This window comes from Tauraco erythrolophus, chromosome 6 (assembly GCF_009769465.1).
Source record: "Tauraco erythrolophus isolate bTauEry1 chromosome 6, bTauEry1.pri, whole genome shotgun sequence".
NCBI lineage: Eukaryota > Metazoa > Chordata > Aves > Musophagiformes > Musophagidae > Tauraco > Tauraco erythrolophus.
The window spans coordinates 32,143,933-32,163,059 of record NC_141470.1 but is presented as its reverse complement, the minus strand read 5'-3'; the positions used below and the strand labels follow the sequence as shown (position 1 = coordinate 32,163,059).

At 37.3% G+C, this 19,127-nt stretch overlaps 1 protein-coding gene across 5 annotated transcripts in view; it reads right to left on the bottom strand.

Annotated features, from left to right (window-relative positions):
- The window catches only part of NUMB (NUMB endocytic adaptor protein), a 35,384-nt gene that overhangs the window by 12,832 nt on the left and 3,425 nt on the right, over nucleotides 1-19,127 (bottom strand). For 2 of the 5 annotated variants that reach the window (XM_086613328.1, XM_086613330.1), the window contains exons 2-3: nucleotides 9,958-10,032; nucleotides 4,572-4,604 (exon numbers count right to left, since the gene is read on the bottom strand). In XM_086613328.1, coding sequence (XP_086469454.1) covers nucleotides 4,572-4,604; nucleotides 9,958-10,032 — 108 coding nt within the window. Of the gene's footprint in view, nucleotides 1-4,571; nucleotides 4,650-9,957; nucleotides 10,033-19,127 lie in introns of all 5 variants that reach the window. The other 3 variants (XM_086613327.1, XM_086613329.1, XM_086613326.1) reach the window with 2 other exon arrangements.

Genomic DNA, 19,127 nt, shown 5'->3' with positions numbered 1-19,127 from the left:
CTGGGTTTACATAGTTTGTGGCTGCTAATGGCACCCACCACAGACCACTGCAGGGAGTGAAGAGAGCAACAATAAAAAAAGATGAGGAGGTATCAGCTAGTGGCTTCATGCAAGGATTGAATTTTTTGATAAATTTTTTCCTAATAGTTCATTGCAGATGTATATAATTTATATTCATGCAGCAAGTAATGGAGCAAGGAGACATTCTGGCATAAGCTACCACATGTTCTGAGTCTGCAACACTGATTTTAACACTGTAAGGATGAAATATCTTGGAGTGAAAAGTTTCCTGTTGTATCACACTGGTTTCATTCTCAGAGCAAGCAGCATGTGTGAAGAAAATGGGCCTGGCAGAGCTCCTGTTTGTTTTTGGGGAGGAACTATCTGTCCCAGTTTCGAAGCAGCAATGACACCCCGAGCATTTTCAAAATGCTTGGTGAGAATAGAGAATGGCACTGACTTGTACAGAAGAGTGATTAAAAGAGAAAAGAGAGAAAACAAGCACAGCATGAAAGCAAGCTATGGAGAAGTGCTTGCAGAAGCAAGTTTCTAAACGCCCATCCAGAGAAGGTTTTAAGTAAAACTGTCAGATTCTGGAATGCCTAATGGAAAGAGTATAATTCACAGAGGAAAGTGTACTTAAATTTACCATCACATACGTTAATAAAATACTGCAGCATTTTAAAAGTCACTTCTAATTTTTGGTCTTAAAAGGCATAGTCTATATTTTCAATGTTCAGCTAGCTTCCATAGCCTGCAAGTCCCTATTAATCCCCAAAACAAATGGTTTGTAGAGGTCTGTCTCCTTGAACTATTTTAAAAAGGAGTACCAGTTTCTTATAAGCTGTCAATAGTCTTAAAATCTTTTATTTCAAGCAAATACAAACATTCAAAGGAGACAAAGCCTGCAAGTAACTGCTTGGTTTAAATTATCATCATTAGAAACAGAGATACATGTCTTTCTCCAGCAAACAATAAAAACCTTGTTTCTACAGAAATAATGGGTAGTTCCTGAAGTCTGTGTTAAAAGTCAAGTTTAATCGAGCCGGGTACTTCATAAAGCAGTACTGATCTTCAGCAGAGCTACTCCTCACCTGCTATACTACCAAATGAGGATTTAGAAATAGCTAAGACACGGAACTTTATGTTTTTCATTTTACTCTGAGAAACATGAAGGGCTGTCCAAGTCCTCCTCTCCCACTGGAAACATAAGGTTCCTCATGCAAGATAACCAAACATGGATTTGCTGCACTAAGAGAAAAAAAACCCACACTTATCGCCCAATTCCTTCTTCTATATTTATGGTAGATGCAGGGCTTAGATGAGGTAAGTCTTACAGTCTATATCTCAAACCAACAGCTACTACTGTTGAGCAACATACGATCTTTCAGCTACTGAATCCTCAGCTTATCTGTGCCTACAAATGATGTATAAAGGAACACACTTCTCCAAAACAGTTTATGTTGGATATAGAAATCAAAGCATTACTCCATTATGGCTGAGATATTGCCAAGTGTATCGTGATTACAAAATAAATATGAGCATTTGCACTCCTGACACGCACTGGACAAACATCAGACCAGATGCAAGATACTGCATGGGAAGCAAACTCCAGAGCAGGATGGCAGCCTGACTAATAAACACTGAAAGGTATGGGTGACTCCCAACAAAAGCATTTAAAGCAAATGGCCAATACCCACTGGAACAGTGTGGTCTTAAATGTTGCTACCAAGGGACTCATCTAGACATTCATATCAGTAGCTTGTCTTCAAGAGCTTTTGGATGGCAGCCCTGCTGGAGGAGAGCCACGTGTGCCACAAGTCCCAGAGGTCTGATTTGTCAGTGCTGAGTCAGCCCCGATAGCAACCTCCCTGCTCAGCACTTCTGAGGAGGTCAGTAAACTGCTCCAATAGGAGATTCGTTATCTGGAATGAATTCAGAGTCCTCAGAGGTCCCCAGGAGGGTGAGTGAGGCACCCACTCTAACAGAGACAGTCGGAAGAGAAAGCAGGAGCATTGCGGGCTGGGCATGAGGGAAACCTCTCCAACAAGCTGGTAATGCCCTAGAGATGGGCATCCATAAAAAAAAAAAAAAAATCAAAAAAAAAATCATCACTCTAAAATGGAGTGGACTAAATTCAAAATGCACATTTCCTAATCAACAGTGCAGGCCATGAAATTTAACTGTTAGAAGTGATAGGAACGTGGAGATAAGTAGCAGCTATGTTGTAAGGTGGAAAATAAAGCTTTAAGAATGCTAGAGCAGAATTAAAGTTGCCCAATATTTTTTAAATACTTCTAAACTGTTTCTAGTCTTTCTGCCTATTTTATTCTGTCCTGGGACTTACAAACAGCTGTAAGATGCATCTGGAGTCTGAGGTATATATAAAGAAAATTTTTCATTTCAGACTCTGTATAAAACATTGCATGATGAGAAATACGTGCACTCAGGGGAAGCAAAACATGATAAAGATCACCGAATCTGTACTACCAGCTTTAGTTTTAAAACATGAAGAGCTGCCTAAAAAGCCAGTTGATTTGGTTATGTTGCACGTTCTACACAAAATAAAACTGCAGAAGCTTAACTTGGAGCTATCAAAAGACATCTCATTTTTATCTGAAGCTGAAAAGAAAGTATTTTCAATACTAAACACTTACACATTTCCGGACACAAATCCATCAGATTTATCTTTCTAGGGAAGAAAAATATGGGCAAGAAAAGCAGCAAACCTGTCTAGACTGACTTTTTGAAAGCTGCTAATGTGTTTAAGCAGCTCTGCACTTTAGAATATTATATTAATCCCAATGCAAGGCATCTGCGGAGAAATCACAGATGAGACAGCCAAAAAATATTAGAGTTATTAGTATTTCTCAATTATTAATAAGAGAACAGCTGTCCCTTTTTTCTGCAGATTTCCTCTAGATTTGGGCTACCGTTGTAGGCCAAAGCTGCAACAAAGGCACTGCCATACTGATGCTGTGGGGATATCTAAACGCTATGGATTTAAATGGTTTCAGTGCTAATTAATGAACCTTTACAGGCTGAAGTAAAAGTAGGTCCCTCTTTAGCAAAATATTATAATAAAAGATAAAGCAAATCTACAAGGCTGTGGCAAAGTACTGGACTTCATTAAAAAGCAACTAAGATGTAATAGGGAATCTGACATATTTAATGGATAAAAATCTGTCTTTGACTTTTTTAATTAAGTGCTATGCAAATATCTGTCCTTTCACATCTTTGCTTTCTTATGTTCTCTAACATAAGTTAATATGAACAAGCAGAATGAAAACTAACATATCTGATCAGGTTGAGGTGGAGGTTTTTATGTATGTTTGTTTTAAACAAACTGTAAGCCGTATTTAGCATTTTTAGTTGTAAAGCAAATGGCATGTTTTGACTCCAGTCTTTGTAGATTCCAGCTCTTAAATTTCCTTTGCACAGAGGAATGATCTGATTAGTCTGACAGATCTCCCAGCAACAGTACTATGACCCTTTAAAAAAAAAAAAAAAAAGAGCCTCTTACTTCACTATCACTACGCTTTAGATGTGTGCTTTCCCAGATTGTAGGAAGAAACCTGAATTGGGGAAAACAGCTCTCCCTGTATGACATGCATCACTATCTGAGTGAAAGGCGAAAAAGGAGCAGCTCAAAAAATCTTATTTACTCCCCAAGCAAAGCCAAAACGCATTCACAACCAGAGAATAATCTGTTCCAAAAGATTTTTGTATGTATGGAAGTTACAAACCTGTTAGTTTCTATTTAAGCCAAGATTCATCTTATAACAAGATACTTCAGAAGCTGTACCTTAGATTAACTCCATAGGAAAACTGAATTAAAATATTTTACAGAAATTTTAAGTACAGAGGTAGGGAACAGATGAGAGGTAAAAGAGTGAGCTCTTTCAGAGGTCTACGCACACTGCCTTGCGGAGGCATAGACAGCAGGAATAACACCACCCAGCTGCCAGTGCAGCACACTCTTAATAAGGAGAAAGAGTTGCTTCCAAGACACTGTCCTCATGAAAACCAGAGCAACGATAGAAACAGTAAATGTTCAGTTATACAGTTGAGTTGCAATTAGAAAAACCCAGTAGGTAAATGTCTGGTCTCATCTTCATATACTTTTGAATTAGGACTGTGCTCAAAAAAGAAAGGTTTAAGAGATGGTATGTGTGGGCACACTGCCTTCTCCCAGCACTAACATTTGGGGGTCAACTCATGGTGCCAGGCAGCTGATCATGAAGCACTTACGAGGCACAGACCCAAAGTGCTCTGTAGATATTTGCCCAGGTGATATAGGCTGGCAAAAGTTTAAGGGTTTAAAAGGAAAATTCACATTTTTTTCATATCTTTTCAACACACTGGATTTCTGATACAGTCCATACTTAAGTTTCTGTTTCAGGTTGGTTTTTTAACCATATTCTTTGTTTGATCAACACATTTCCAAGTTCCTTTTAGAAGCAAATATTCTGAAACGGATTAGAGGACTCTCAACACCCTGATTTTATGGCAGTGCTATACCAGGGATGTAACTCCTTATAGTGCAAGCACAAACGAGGCATTAAACTTACTTTTCCAAAGAAGCCTTTGAAGAACTTCCTTTCCTGGAGGAACAGGGGGGACAAGTCGAGCGCTATTACTGTAGGTAGCTAAAATGTCCCAGGGTTTCAAACCAACAAGCACACACAAGAATAGGGTTTGGAGGGAAAGGAAGGGGGTTTTAGAGTTATCCATGAGAAGGTGCGACAGGCAAATGTGAAAATAATCCCATGAAAATGCAGATCAAAGGGCACGCACACAATTCTAATAAGCTACTGCCCTGAAATTGGTGGAAAGAAGAGAACCTCAGCCCCAATTTCATGCAAAGTGGTTACTTTATTTTCACTCTTCCTTGTTTAGTCCCTTTTAGTTAGGTTACAAACCAAACTTGGCAGCAGACATGGTGGTTAAACAATTAAAATACTGTACAGGCTCTTGTGAAATGCAAAGTTCTAACTCCAGAATTAGTCAAGTTTGCTCTGTATTGATCACTCTTCCCTAAAGCAAATGCTTTGTAAGCTGGAGAAGCACGTCTGGCTGGTATAAAGCAGAGTTAAACACTACTTCATTTCATTCTGTTTATTTGTTACTTTTGTTTACATGCTACTCTTACACTTCACATCTTACACAGTTCTCTCTGAACAGTGAGGAATCTTACCTTGTGGTACAACTAAACCACAAATAAGATCCCTTCCTCTTTCACTCTCTCTAAAGCCTTCCAAGGCTTTATACAATATATAAATATTGTATAGATATTTATACAATATTTATACAAATACTAGATATTCATTCTACAACTCTGAATTGATAGGCTGAGACCCCTTTGAAGTCAGCTCAGACAGGGACAGGCAGTTTGGCAAGTGCAAAGATACCAAGAGCTGACCTACAACTTCCTAAATTTCTTCAGCCTGGAAGCGATTATACCGATTGCCTAATTCACATCAAGAAAAAAGGCAGCACACAATTTTAAGCGTATTTGCATGCAGTTTAGTTCACTGGCTTTATTTTGTTACCAGACTGTGAAAAGAAAACTGCAAGATCTAATCCAATCTCCCAAGAGAACACTTCACCAGGCCTGGTGCTCTGCGAACACAGCCACACGCTGCTCCACATTTGAGGGAAGGTGGCATGAAGCGTATCGCTGTTCCTGCTATCTTTCCAAATTGTTTCATTTGTAAGCAAGCTATGGTACAGTAGCAACGAGGAGGAGGTGGAGAATTGCAGATGAGACAGAGTGTCTTTGTGACAGCCCTCGACCCCAAATTAACACTGTGCAATTCCAACATGTTGATCACTGATAACAATACTATATTAAAAATATTACTACAAATACCCTCAGGCAACGTCTTGAAAATTGATTGATAAACAAAGTTATAGTTAAAACAAAGCTATGGTTCTGATGCAAGCCAACAAAAGCCAGGAAACACAAAGTTAAGAAGGGACTGTCAATCTCAACTTTGCATTTTCTGATCCGCATTGGGGTGTGTGCGTTGGGGTGTGCCCCTCTGCCCAACAGAGCTTTTTACTATCTGTAACGTATTTATGCCACCTCTGATGCTGTACAAAGAACATCTCTAAGTTCAGTCGGCTGAAAAGCCTGACAATTTTTAGAGGCAGGAATGGTTATGTATTTTGATAGGATATGCTGAACACTAGGAGGGGAACTAATGGATTAATCACAGTGTTGTGTACATAATGAGAAGGGGTTGGATGCTGCTGCCAAGTTGAGCAACAACTATTGCATTACACTAAATAACAGCTTTTTAAAGATAGCAAAAGCTAAAGAGGTTCACCAGAAGCTACCTCATTTTTAGGTGATGGTTAATTTTGCTCTCAGCAAAATGCTTGTTAAACAAGATTTTTTTTTTAATAAACAAGAAAAGGTTAATGGGAAAGGCATCATGCAAAATGCGTTTTAAACAACACTAAGTTAATGTAGTTTAGAGAAAACTAATGCACGTTTTAAAATATTAAATTATGTCTCTTTACCTGCTAAAACAAGAACATATATTAAAACAAATGCATCATTTAAAACAAAAAGTGGCAAGTTAGCAACCAATACTACACGCTAAAGCTGATTTAAAAATCAAAACATGAAATGAGAGAGCATATTTTTGTCTTTATATGATGTTCCCGTACCTGAGCCAAATACACTTACAGGGCACTTGCAAAGCTATTTTCCAGTTTGTGCTAAATATTTTAAATTCAGTTAAATGGTTCTGAAGAAACCATTTAGTGCTTAGTGTCCAAATACAAGGATCTTACCAGATATGAAATGTATACACAGTTAGTAATATATCCCTTCTAAGGGAAGAATGTAACCTACAGTGGTAATATCCTACTAAGGGAAAAACGCAAGCTTTGTTGGTAATGTAAACCCATGTTAATAACAGACTGATAGCTGAATGCATGGGTTTCTGATCTATTAATAAGACTGGGGTGCTATTTCATCAGACAGGAAACAGGGACATAACTCAAGTTTGTCTTGATTCATTCTAAACAATATTATAACCTACACATTATAGTACTGTTGGTGCGTAATTTCAGAGCTATAAAATTATAACAACAGAATACAGAATGGATGAGGGATTGTCTATATAAACGTGGCTTCTTTCACTCAGTTCTCAATTAAACAATGCCCGAATAGAATGCTCACCATCATCTGGTTTCAAGTGCTGCAAGACGCAGTGCTCAAAAACAATTACACCACATTAAACGAGCAGGTAATAAAAAAAAAAAAAAAAACAACCCTGAAAGGTTATTACTCACGATAAACAGAAAGATTTGTTTGCATCTTTTCTTATAAAAAGCAAAGCAGAAATTAAGCTATTCCTAAACCCAAGATTAACACTGTTCTATATTCTTCTTTATAAATCCCATAAAATGTTTTAAAATCCATTAGTCAACCCTAAAAAAGAATAGACTTTAGTTCCCCAAATGAATTGCCAACTGTCAGAGAACAAGAATTAAGAGAAAAAAAATTTAGCTATTAAAATAAGTAAAGACAGACAGGACTTAATTTTTAGAAGATACAAGATACAAGTATTCAATAATTCTGTGTATGAGATCAGAACTATTATTTATTGACTGGATTTATAAAACCTACACATTACCTGCGAAGAAAAGAGTAAAGATTTAAACAGGCCACATACATTTTGATGTAGTTTAACCATACGAAAAGTGAAGTCCAATTTCCCTTAAGCTAGTCATCCAGGTTTGAGCACAGCAGCTCAAACTTGTAATTCTTTCAAGACCAAGAGAAAGCCCATCAAAATAACCAAGTACTGTGAAAGCAAGAGACTACCAAAAGAACAAACTGTTTTCTTATCCCATTCCTTGCATGCTGAAACATCATCCAGTGGTTTGGTTTTTGCCAATTAGGAGAGCATATTGTACAGAAAAGAGCTTTCGGTAATAGTAGATTCCTAAAGAAAGTCCCCAGTTTAAAACCTACGTGCTGGGGGAGGGGAACAGGGGTTGAATTGTGGTGAGCAGCTCCCAATGAACCTTGGATCTGATGGAGTCTAGCAACTACAGCGCACAAAGTAGTTTCAGTAATCTGAATCTTCCTCTTGGGGCCCAATGAGAATTTCACCTCACCTTCTCAACTTCCAACACTGACAAAGGAGACAATGCAAACAGCAATCGTAAGAGACGTGCTTGTGTCTAATTTATATATAGACATCAAAAATTTCAAACAGCAGAAGAAACCAAAATTATCTGATGAAAAACGTTGAATTTATGAGAATGGCTAAGTTCTTGCCATTCACCATTTGGAATAATGACATAGCACAGAAAAGGGAAATGAAATTATTTACTTCCAGAGAAGGCACTGTGAAAGTTAGATATCCAAGTCTGACATTTGAATCAATAATTCAGGTGATCAAGAATCACAATCCTGGAATTATCCAGATTCCAGAAGAAACTGAGTCGTATGCTTTTACTGTGACCCATTATTTATAAGCTTAGCTACACTTAACTGGCTTGTGGGCTTAAAGTTTACAGAAAACTAGGGAACAAATACTTCACAGTGTAGCTGCCCAGAGAAGAGAACGAGAGAAGCTGCATAAAGTAGATACTGCAAGGTTATTTGGTGTGCTTATAGAAAGTATTCTGATAGAACAAAAACCAGAACAAGACAAAAACGGATGCAATTCATTATGTGGTCAGTACTTGCACTTCCAGCTACGTAAAAGAAATCCATGGAACAAAGGAACTCATTTATATTTTGTGTGGTCCTTTTTAATAAAAATCAACCACCAATCACTGTTGGACTAAATGGGAACAGATGGGACGTGGCTTTAACAGGTTGCTATACATTAGCTGAGAAAGAAAAGAATGAAAAGAGTTGATTTTAATCAGAGCACTAAACCAATTGAGAAACTTTATAGCACAACAGAAGGAAGAAAAGATAACTTATAATCCTCTGTTGTGTCCTGGGAAGAACAGGTTTAGTTGGAAGCCATTTGGTGAGGAAAAAAAAGTGATATCCAGTAGCAGATATCTTAAGTTTGCAAAGGTGCAGAAGAAGTGTTTGATGTACTTTCAGCAATTTGTTGAGCTACAAGGATACAAGAGTTTCTCCCACTAAAGGCACCATTGAAGAATGTACATAGCTAAGACACATAAGAGAAGTGATGAAAAGGATGACAGTTCTCTATCTCCATTCAGACTTCAAATTTTAATGTCCTTTCTCCTTCTGTTCTCTTCAACGTTGTTTTAGGCTCAGTTCCTTGACAGACTGATCACTGCCTTTCAGAATTTGCTATTTCCACAGGATTTTTAATATTACTACTGCAGGAAAGAGATGACAAGGCCTCTTCAAATGAGCCAGAGAAATACAAAGAGCTTTGAACGGGCGCCGTTTACAGGAGCAAACGTTCACAGAAGCCGAACTAAGAGCAGCCCACTTCATGACATACCAGAATTAGGCAGCCTTCAGGCCACTTTGAGCAGTTGCAAGCCAGATTATTTCATGCATGACTACAATGTTGCAGTGCATTAGAAAAAAGCAGCCTAAATCAAGTAATATTTTATATAATAACGGTGAATTAAGTCACTATTAAAGTGGCAGGCAACAGAGGGGGAGAGAGAGGGAGAGGAAAAGAGAGAGGGAGAAAGAACTGTTAAAAAACAACGGCTGAAGTCCCATGTGGGTACCAACTTCGTCTCAAAGGTCACAGAGGATTTTTTACACGTTTGTTTCGCAAATAGTTTGCCAGTAGAAAGAACAGTTGTAACTCTCTCCCTCTCATCACCAGATTAGCACGTCCCCCTCACCACAGCACGGCTCTCAAACCAGCCAACTGGTCTCCTCACGTGGGTCAAAAGCTCAGTCTTTCACTGAGGCCCAGCGGACCTTTTCCAGTAACACTCACAGTCCCAAAGCCAACTTTTTAACAAAACAGATATACATACAGATTTCAGTCTCTTCACAGCATCTTCACAGACGTGCATTCCTCTGGATTCATCCACTTCGACGTGTCCCAAGTACTGCAGGAAAGAGAGCAGGAGGAGAAAAGCTTAGTAGTAGTGCCTTAAACTCCTTGGGTTTAAAAACCCAATCTCTGAATTCATCTCAGTACAGCTGAGATGATAGACATTAACAGCACTTTTCTAGCCTTCTTTTAAGACCTGTATTTGTATTCAGGTTTGCCTTTGTACTTATATGGGGCATGAGCATCAGTAGAAAAGCATAATACATCTAGAAATTTTGAGGGAAAGACAGACTTTCCTTACGTGGGAAAGAAATGAAATTGAAAAGTAGAACTCTATTTTCCTGCTTATTCAGCATGAGCTTTAGTCACTTTTTTTTACCAGCATAGCATGAAAACCTTAAGTCAATACAGAGACGACTGAATAAACTATTTTTTAATAATGATAAATATATTTAGTATCAAAAACTGAATTGTACTACATAGTAAGATGATCAAATATATTTGAACGTTCATATCCAAATACAAGAAATTTCAATGTTGCAAACAGAAGACATCCTTCTTTCCCCTCCCTCCCTGTTTTTAAAATTGTAAATTAAAATTGTTTATCTTCATTACAACACCAGGCTCTTATGTGGACACTGAAACATTCATCATTCTCACAAAAAGTTTTTTAAAGAATCGGTTTTCTGTATATTCATCTAATCAAGTACTACTTAAAAAAAAAAAAAACAGCAAAACAACAGTGAATAGAAACTGCAAGTTTCAAAGTTTTTAAATTAATAAACCAGAATAATATTAGCCTATAGAGAAAGAAATTTCAAGAAATACATCAGAGTGTAGTCCTCGAGGTACTGTGGATGGTTTCATTTTACATTCGGGGGAAAAAACCCAAAAAGCTCTAAGTTTTCCAATTTCTCCCTACCTTTTTCAATCATAGTTCTTTTGATATGGGAAGGAAATGTTCTCTCAGAAACATTCATATCGTTATTCAAAGTACTTAACTCTTGAAGAAAACCATAGAAACTATTAAAGAAAAGCTTTCTGAATTTTTGTAATAAGAGGTACAGGTCAAAGAAACCCCAATTTAAGCAACATTGTAAGAATTGTATGTAATTCAGCACTTAGATTCTAGACTGGCTACAGTGTGAAGAAATGGTTTTAAAATATCAGAATCAATACTTTTGTCACTTAATGCAGTGGTTAAACCTAGGTTTAATAATCTATTGAGAAATCCCACTCCATCACAGAATATTTTGTCATGAGTTATCCAAAACCTCCCAGTTTTTGCTTCATTAATTACATTACCGTACTTAACCAAATGGACACAAAAAGATTTCACTCTCTAGCACTATGTTGAAGCACTATCAGAATAACACAATAGATTCAACTAAATGGACAAACTCAGACTGTTTTAAAGATTTAATAGAAATCTGAGAGTTGAGGGGTTTTTTATGCAAGGCAAGATGCTCCAAAAGAAGAGACTCTACATATCACCCGACATATCATTAAACTGGTGAAAGAGTTAAAAGATCTTAAGTGACAGAGGACTTTAATATTAAATCTCACTATTTGGCACTTTTAAAAACAGAGTAAATCTAGATGGAACAATTCTGCAAGAATTTCATTTAAACCAGCCCTCACAGCTGCAGAACAGCTTGAAAAACAAATTGAATAGAAACTACAAGATAAATAAAAGAGATCTGACACTTTAGAGCTTCTTCAAAATGAGCTCTGTGAAGCTGAAGCCTTATAATTGAATGCTGGAGCTGCCAGAACAGCAACTGTACTCCCTCAGCTGAGCTCGCTAAACACTTGCGCAAGATCTCCATTTCTCCAGAACGCACACTAACTAGAAAATTTTAATTCTAAAAATACACAAATAGTAACAACTAAAGATGTATTTATGATGTGTCTGGAAATACATATTTATACCAACAGCTATCATAGATGGAACTTCGGCTCTGCTATGACTCCTCTGGAAGTAGCAGAGATGCAGAAATTCTGTGGTTGTGCATATTTGTCATGGGAAAGTTTTGGGTTTAGTAACTTAAGAAAGTTTGTCAACTTGTCTTTAAAAAAAGTCGGGGTATAGACAGGAACAAAGCTGATGTTTACAGAGGACAGAAAAAAAGATACTATGCACGAAATGAGTCATCTAGTTTCATGATCATTAAGTAAAATATCATACAAATAGAGCACAACTTTCAGATTTTCTGAGCTATCTGCACACCTCATTTACACCAGCGTAGGCAAAATGTTTCCAACTGAAGATCCAAACTATTCAGTCCCTGTAGTTGGCAACCTGCCTTTTGCTTGGAAAAGGGAGAAACAGAGCAGGGTAAATATTGCCTCATGTCACACTCCAAAACAGACAACCATTTTCCACTGTGTTGCCAAACCTCTATTCAAGTCCCATGCTTCAACTTCCAGCAATCGGTCATGCCAGTGCTGCTAGAGACAGCAAGTTTAGCTGCCGTTTTCAATACTGCTTCCACTCCAGTGAATGGGGACATTATTGCACATATCAAGTGCATCTACCCACACCAAAAGGGTACAATCTACAGACCTCATTGAGCATCAATCAATTCTGAATTATAAAAGAAGTTACACTGCCACACAATATGACTTTATGATATAGCAGACAAAAGGTGCTTTGTTTGCACTTACACTTTAAGCCCTTCACAAAAAAACCCCAAAAACCACACACTTGTTCTTTCCATTGCACCATTTTTGCTGAAGCTAGAAGCTCATCATTATCAGTGGCTCTGTATATTTTATAAACAGTTTCAAAATTCTCCCTGGGTTTTTTCCTAAGGTACGGTGATGGTGTGTTAATTCCTTATAGATATCGATATGTTTTTAAGTTTCTTTCTTGTAAAAACAACTTTTAACTGTATAATCAGAACGCTGTGATCCTCTTCATTTTTTAGCCAAGCCTCCCTTAAGCAGCAGGTCCCCTTCCAAGTCTTCAGGCTTATTGCTAAAAATTTTTTCCTCCCCTCCACCAGGTTGAGAGTAGATACATACAGCTCCTGTATTTAACCAGCACTACAATAGTTACCTGACTTTTAATGTGTAGTAATCAAAGAGACAGATATTTCAAGAAACTTGGCAAACAGCTCTGCTACAGACTAAAACAGATGAAATGTAAGGGTACTAGAAAAGCAAGTGTTAAATTGTAATTGTATCACTATCTAACCTTAAATTTGAAATATTAGCTCAACTTATTAGTGCAACACTATTTTATGAATGACACTTCAAAATTTAATAGAGATAAATAATACAGCTGCTACTTACATTAAGAAAATACAGCTGCTACTTACATTAAGACATAGTCTGCTCCTTACAGCCTGAAATGGAAGTTAAACACCAGAATTCAGGACTTACAAAATAAACCATCACCAAACTCTGTTGTCCTGCCACAGGAAAGAGACTGCATGGAAACCACTTTAAAAAGCAGATATATGAATCCCCCACTTGTATACATAATCTTTCAGGATGTCTGAAAGGAGCTTCCTTTTCAAACAAAAGGAGAAGAAACACACTGTGAAGTGCCTGGGCAGCGACTCATCCTATATAAGTAAAACACCATGAAAATCCATCGCGACACACTATCACACACACACACTCAAGGACTGGGATGAGTAATTACTGGGTGCACAAAATCAGTATGAACAGCATAAGCCACACCATGGTGGCCAACGACTGCAGAACAGTAAGGAAGGGGGTCCCCTGGACGTATTTGCAAAGAGCACTCCTTGTCACAAGGACCACTGCAGCTAGCATTCCGGGAGAAAGTGAGTACTTTTCCACCGTGCACATAGTAGGAATCCAGTATTAATATTGAATGCATTCCTACTTAATTTCCATAGCAACCAATGAATGATAGTCATGACATCAGCAATTCTGAGCTATAAGATGTTCTGTAAGAGATTTAATCGTCATACCAGAAATTAACCACCAATGCTTTTCAGAAAGATAAAAACCTTATGGGCAGGGTCAACATACAAGTAACGTAAAATAAAAGCTCTAATCCAAATGAAACACTTTCAGGGGCTGTTGGAGAACCCCTTAATACAAACATTTTAAAATAGAAGTATTAATATAAAAAAAAAAAAAGAAAAAGATGAGATGATGGTAGAGCAAGTAATAAAAAAAACTTTCCCTCTTCACCTCTGGGTTTTATGTTGTCTTTCACTGATGGTAATGTTCAGTATCAATCTAAAGTCAAACAGAAACCAAAGTTAAACTGGCACGTAGTAAAACGTCCTTAGAACGTGAAAAGCATTTGAGAAACTTTATTCTTTTTCAACATTTTAAGCTTTTTCCAATTTAATCTAAAAATTAACAACTTAAGTTTCCATAGTATTTTTGGTGAACCTGTCCTACTGCCTTTTCCCAAAATTTACTGTATTGAAATTGCTCCTAAGAAAACATCAACGGCTGATGTATCAGGTCAGAAACAAAACAGATCTACCATCTGTGTCCTAGTACAAGAAATACTGCCCTGATCATCTTTCTTTGTTTTCATCTCTCACAAATACTTGGCTGACTCAGTCTTCAAAATTTCAAAGTTCAACAATAATAGCTGGCAAAAAGAAAGATCCTGCACCAGAACTCCTTCCACCTAGACAACTCATTCGAGCCAGTTTTGTTTGTCCAAGCCAATCGCTCTTACAGTCTCTCTTCCAAGCAGATGCAGCTACACAAATCATTGAAGTTCCCTCTGTATCAGCAAATGTTCACATGCTCCATTTTATTTCAATAACAGATTAGGTTCTTCAGATTACATTGAAAATCAGACAGACAAAGGAAATGATCTTACTCTAAGTCTTGAACAAGGTGTTCCATGCTAGGGAACTAGCTGCCATACAGAAGCACACCACTATTTCCTTAGTATTTTTCCTAGAGGCAGTGACATTCCTCTTTCTTCCTCTGTGTAAGTACTATTCTCTCTACAACTCAGGTATTGTTTGTAACAGTTAGACTGAGTACTTAGCATCTGCATGTGTAGATATGCTTCTGGAATTGATATTGCTCAAGAATTAAAGCCTGAGCTCCACAGTTTCACAGTGAAATGCTGTCTTGCAACTAGACATAAACTTAAATCCAGAAAGCCTGGATACGTCTTAAAGTTGACTTACTTTTCCACTGACTCCTGTAAGATTTACATGTTCAATACTTGATTTCTCTCCTCTCACATCCATGCGCCTGCTTTTTAATTTACTGGTTTGAAACAGATGTTTGCTTAGACAGAGCTGTAGAAGCACAGACAACAGAAACTCTGCCATTAAGCGTCAACAAACACGCTAAGCTTAATTCTGCTTAGTCAAAGCTACAGGTTAGTTACTGTGTCCTTAGGGTCCAACTTCTTCCAGTTCCCTAAGTCACCAGAAATGAAAATGTCTCTCATACCTGGTTAAAACCCCAAAGCAGGAGCTGTAACAGCCTATGACTGTTAAATGTCTCTGAATAGCGTGGGTCAAAAGAATCTAACTAACAAAGCATTATCTAGACCAGTAATTCTCCATGTCTCTTCACATCACACGCACCTAAGAGTCACACTGTGCCAGTCACTTACTGGTTCTCATGTCATATTTATCAGTGTGAACAGAAACAACACTGTAAGGGAATAACAAATATTTCCAATTAGGACTATTGAAGATAAAGCAGCAAAGCTCAATACAGGATACACAAATGCTATATTATTTATATTCTCACAAATCCCTAAAACGAGGCAGAGAAGGAACCCAGGAGGTTATGTAGGACAGCACTTGCCTCAAGGCAGGATCTACTTCCACATCGACATCAGAGAAGACTGCCTTGACATATTATGACATTTCTGTAACTGGAGATCAATAGGGTAGACCTTTTCTCTGCAGCTTACATGCCTCACTGTTAGAAAGGGAGATTGTTTTGCTGACAAGTTGTTGTTACTGTCTCTCCTAAATTTCCGTTCATGAGGATTAAACCCATTCTTTCTCCTAGCCCCTTTACTACTTCACATATGTACTATTACACTTAGGTTTTGGATTGTTCACTCTGATGTGTGATTCCTACTTTTCCAGAAATTCAGCATTTGTAAATAAATTTAAAATTTTCTTCAAAAAAAAGAATATTAAAGACAATTAAGTGGTGATAGCACAAAGTTTTATAAACACACTGCACAAGTGCACATTGTACCTTTTCTTCAAGTCCTGCAAAAAATTCAGTTTCCATTTATGACACTGGAAATGCCCTAATTTAAAAAAAACAAACCACACAGAATTACAAAGTATAACCCAATGAAAATTTTTATTTCAAACACTCAAATTACATTTTAAACAAATATTTCTGCAAGGACACTCAAACCATTTTTATGTCTCTAAACATTAATAGCGGTATCTTTAAAACAATTTTAGTTTTAGTCATATCTTTAAAACAATTTGAATTTTACTAAACAATTTAAGAATTCGACCTTGGTCAAAGAGAGAAGAGTTTAAAATGGAGTAAGAACCTTCATTGAAAACTTCTTGTTTGCAAGGCTATTCAAACAAAACTAAGCATTGGACACAAGTTTAAAGATTAGGGATTGCATTACATTCCTCTTAATCATGACAAAAATGCACAGGAATATATCTGAGGCAAGTCTAACACCTTCTGTCATAATCACCATTCTTTTAAAATCAGCTGTCTTCAAGCTTCTTTCTTGTGATCTTAAATGCTGCAGGATTTTAAAAATGTACCTTTGCTTGCTTGCTGCTGGACTAGCTTTCAATAGGAATGGTTATTGTTCATTGCTAACATCAATTCATGCCTTAAGAGGTAGGGATTTGTAGTGTTTAATGTGTAAGCCCGTGCAACATTTCAGAAATCAGCAGATTTGTCACATTAACTTCTTAAAAATACTTAGCATAGTTTCCAAAGACTATTCAAGTATCTCAAGCTTTCGCAGTCAAAAATATCACATGCCTAATTTAAAGGCACTTCAGCATCAACATGCTGGTAAACTCTTTCACAGCTACTACTATTTCAAACTAGAAGTGCATTTAAGATATAAAATAAAAGCCACAGTTACCTGTGCTGAGTACCAGCCTTTCTGATCTGGAGGAACTGAATGGCATGCAAGCTGTATATATAATCTGATTAAAAATAAGAAGTTATTTTTGATATTAAATTTATAAATTACACATTAAGCAATGATGTTCAATATGTAAATTCCAAAACTAAAGATGACAATTGGGCAGCTACTAGCAGTGCAAGAGCAAACAGCAAAGCGACAGTGATGGCCTATTTCCTACTGATGAAGGTTTCCGCAGGGCCATGTATGGCCTAATGACATAACACACTGCTGAGTCACAGAGACCCCAGGGATGAGAGCTGACACTCACAGGTCCCAGTGAGGATACTCTACAGGGCTCAGACCAAGTTGTTCCCTTTTCTTCTGTCTCTGCTTGAATATAGAGAATACGGTGCCCTCCAAACATCTCTCACCAAAGCGAGGGCTAGATAGGAAACGCTTGAGGAGTATTTACTCTGAAAAATCAGTTCTTTTACATGTGAATGTACAACTGTATCCATACAATTTTTATTTCTCAACACTAACACAGAAATCAAGATTCAGCAGAAAGGCTAATTCACATGATATAGGCACTCAGCAGCAAATCCTGCACTTCAAAAATCAAAAATACAAACGTGGTTTGTTACTCTTCCACATGGATGTTTTCCACTGATATCTTTAGTGTCCCAGTTGGAATAAATGGAATAAATATGTAACTAAACTTGCATCTAAGACTACTGTTGCCTGTAGCCTGCATGAAGGTCAAAAGAGACTGACCACTGAAAACATAGATGTGAAAGAATAAGACTAATTAAATTAATCCAATATTTATGTGACTGTTGCATCTTCTAGAACCACAGCTAGGAACTGGCTGTTAATATTCTGTTTAACACGTCCGATTGGTTAGAACCACCAATAACTTGCACGTTTGATTTGTTTAGTTCTTTTAAGTAGAGGGAAATGACCTAATTTTTCTGATATAAATTTCACAGGCCAGTTACTCTAAAGTGCATTTGTATGAATAAAAACTACTTACCCAGAGGGACATTCAAAAAGGCATTTCAGACAAAAGAAGCCCCAGTGTCAAATATTTTAGACATTAAAACATAGAACAGCTGCATGTTCTCAGTGAGGTAGTGTCTGGAGCAAGAAAGCGAGTTTGAAAACGTGTACGTCAATGAACTTCATTTTTTGCAATTATGATGTATAAAGATGGTGTAAAAATAAATTATAGCACTGATAAGCGCAGCTGTAATGTCTGTTTGAATAATTTACTTCTGAATAGTTTTAAATACAATGTCTCAGTCTAAGTCCCTTATACATTATACATATCTGGCACAGTTTTTCCTTCAGAGAGAGGATTCACTACTGAAACACGGTAGTTACTTTTTAGTTTGTTAGGACAGTGGAAGAGAATTCTCTCCTGAAAATACACTTTTATATAGATTTCCCAGCAGCTGTAACAGTGCCACATTTAATAACAGGACAACTCTGAGTACCTCTATAAAAGCTGTGAAGTATCATGCCTCTACACCACAAAAGTTAGGAGAGCAATATCATTACGTTTCCAACAGAATAGCAAAAGTTTGCAGGTCACACTTGTCTAAACACAAGTTTAATATTCTTTTCATATGTTTGCTGACAGACTGGCACCTGTCTCTCTGCTGATGCTGTAGAGTGAAAAAAAAAACACAAACACAAACAAACCAAAGCAAAAACAAAACACACACAAAAAACCCCACAACACACACCAAACACATTCAGTCCTATGCTCCAGCATCCTGGCTCTTCTTCCAACACAACTTTAGCTGACTCAAAGCAGTTTATCCAGAAAAGCAGTGCAGGAAAGTCAGTAGTCATCCCAAGGCCCTATTTTGGATGTGTCAGATTACCACCTTAAGTATCATTAGATTTCCAATACAGAAGAGCTATCTGTAAATACATCCTACACACACCAAGATGACTGAAAAAATATGATCAGTAGCTCCTTCCATACTACACAGCCACTCCAACCCATGGAAAAACACAGACTGTTAAACAAACCAAAAAAAGTGTTATTGCCTATAAGCAAGAGTACGCACCCAGGATTAACACCACCTCTGAACGTATAA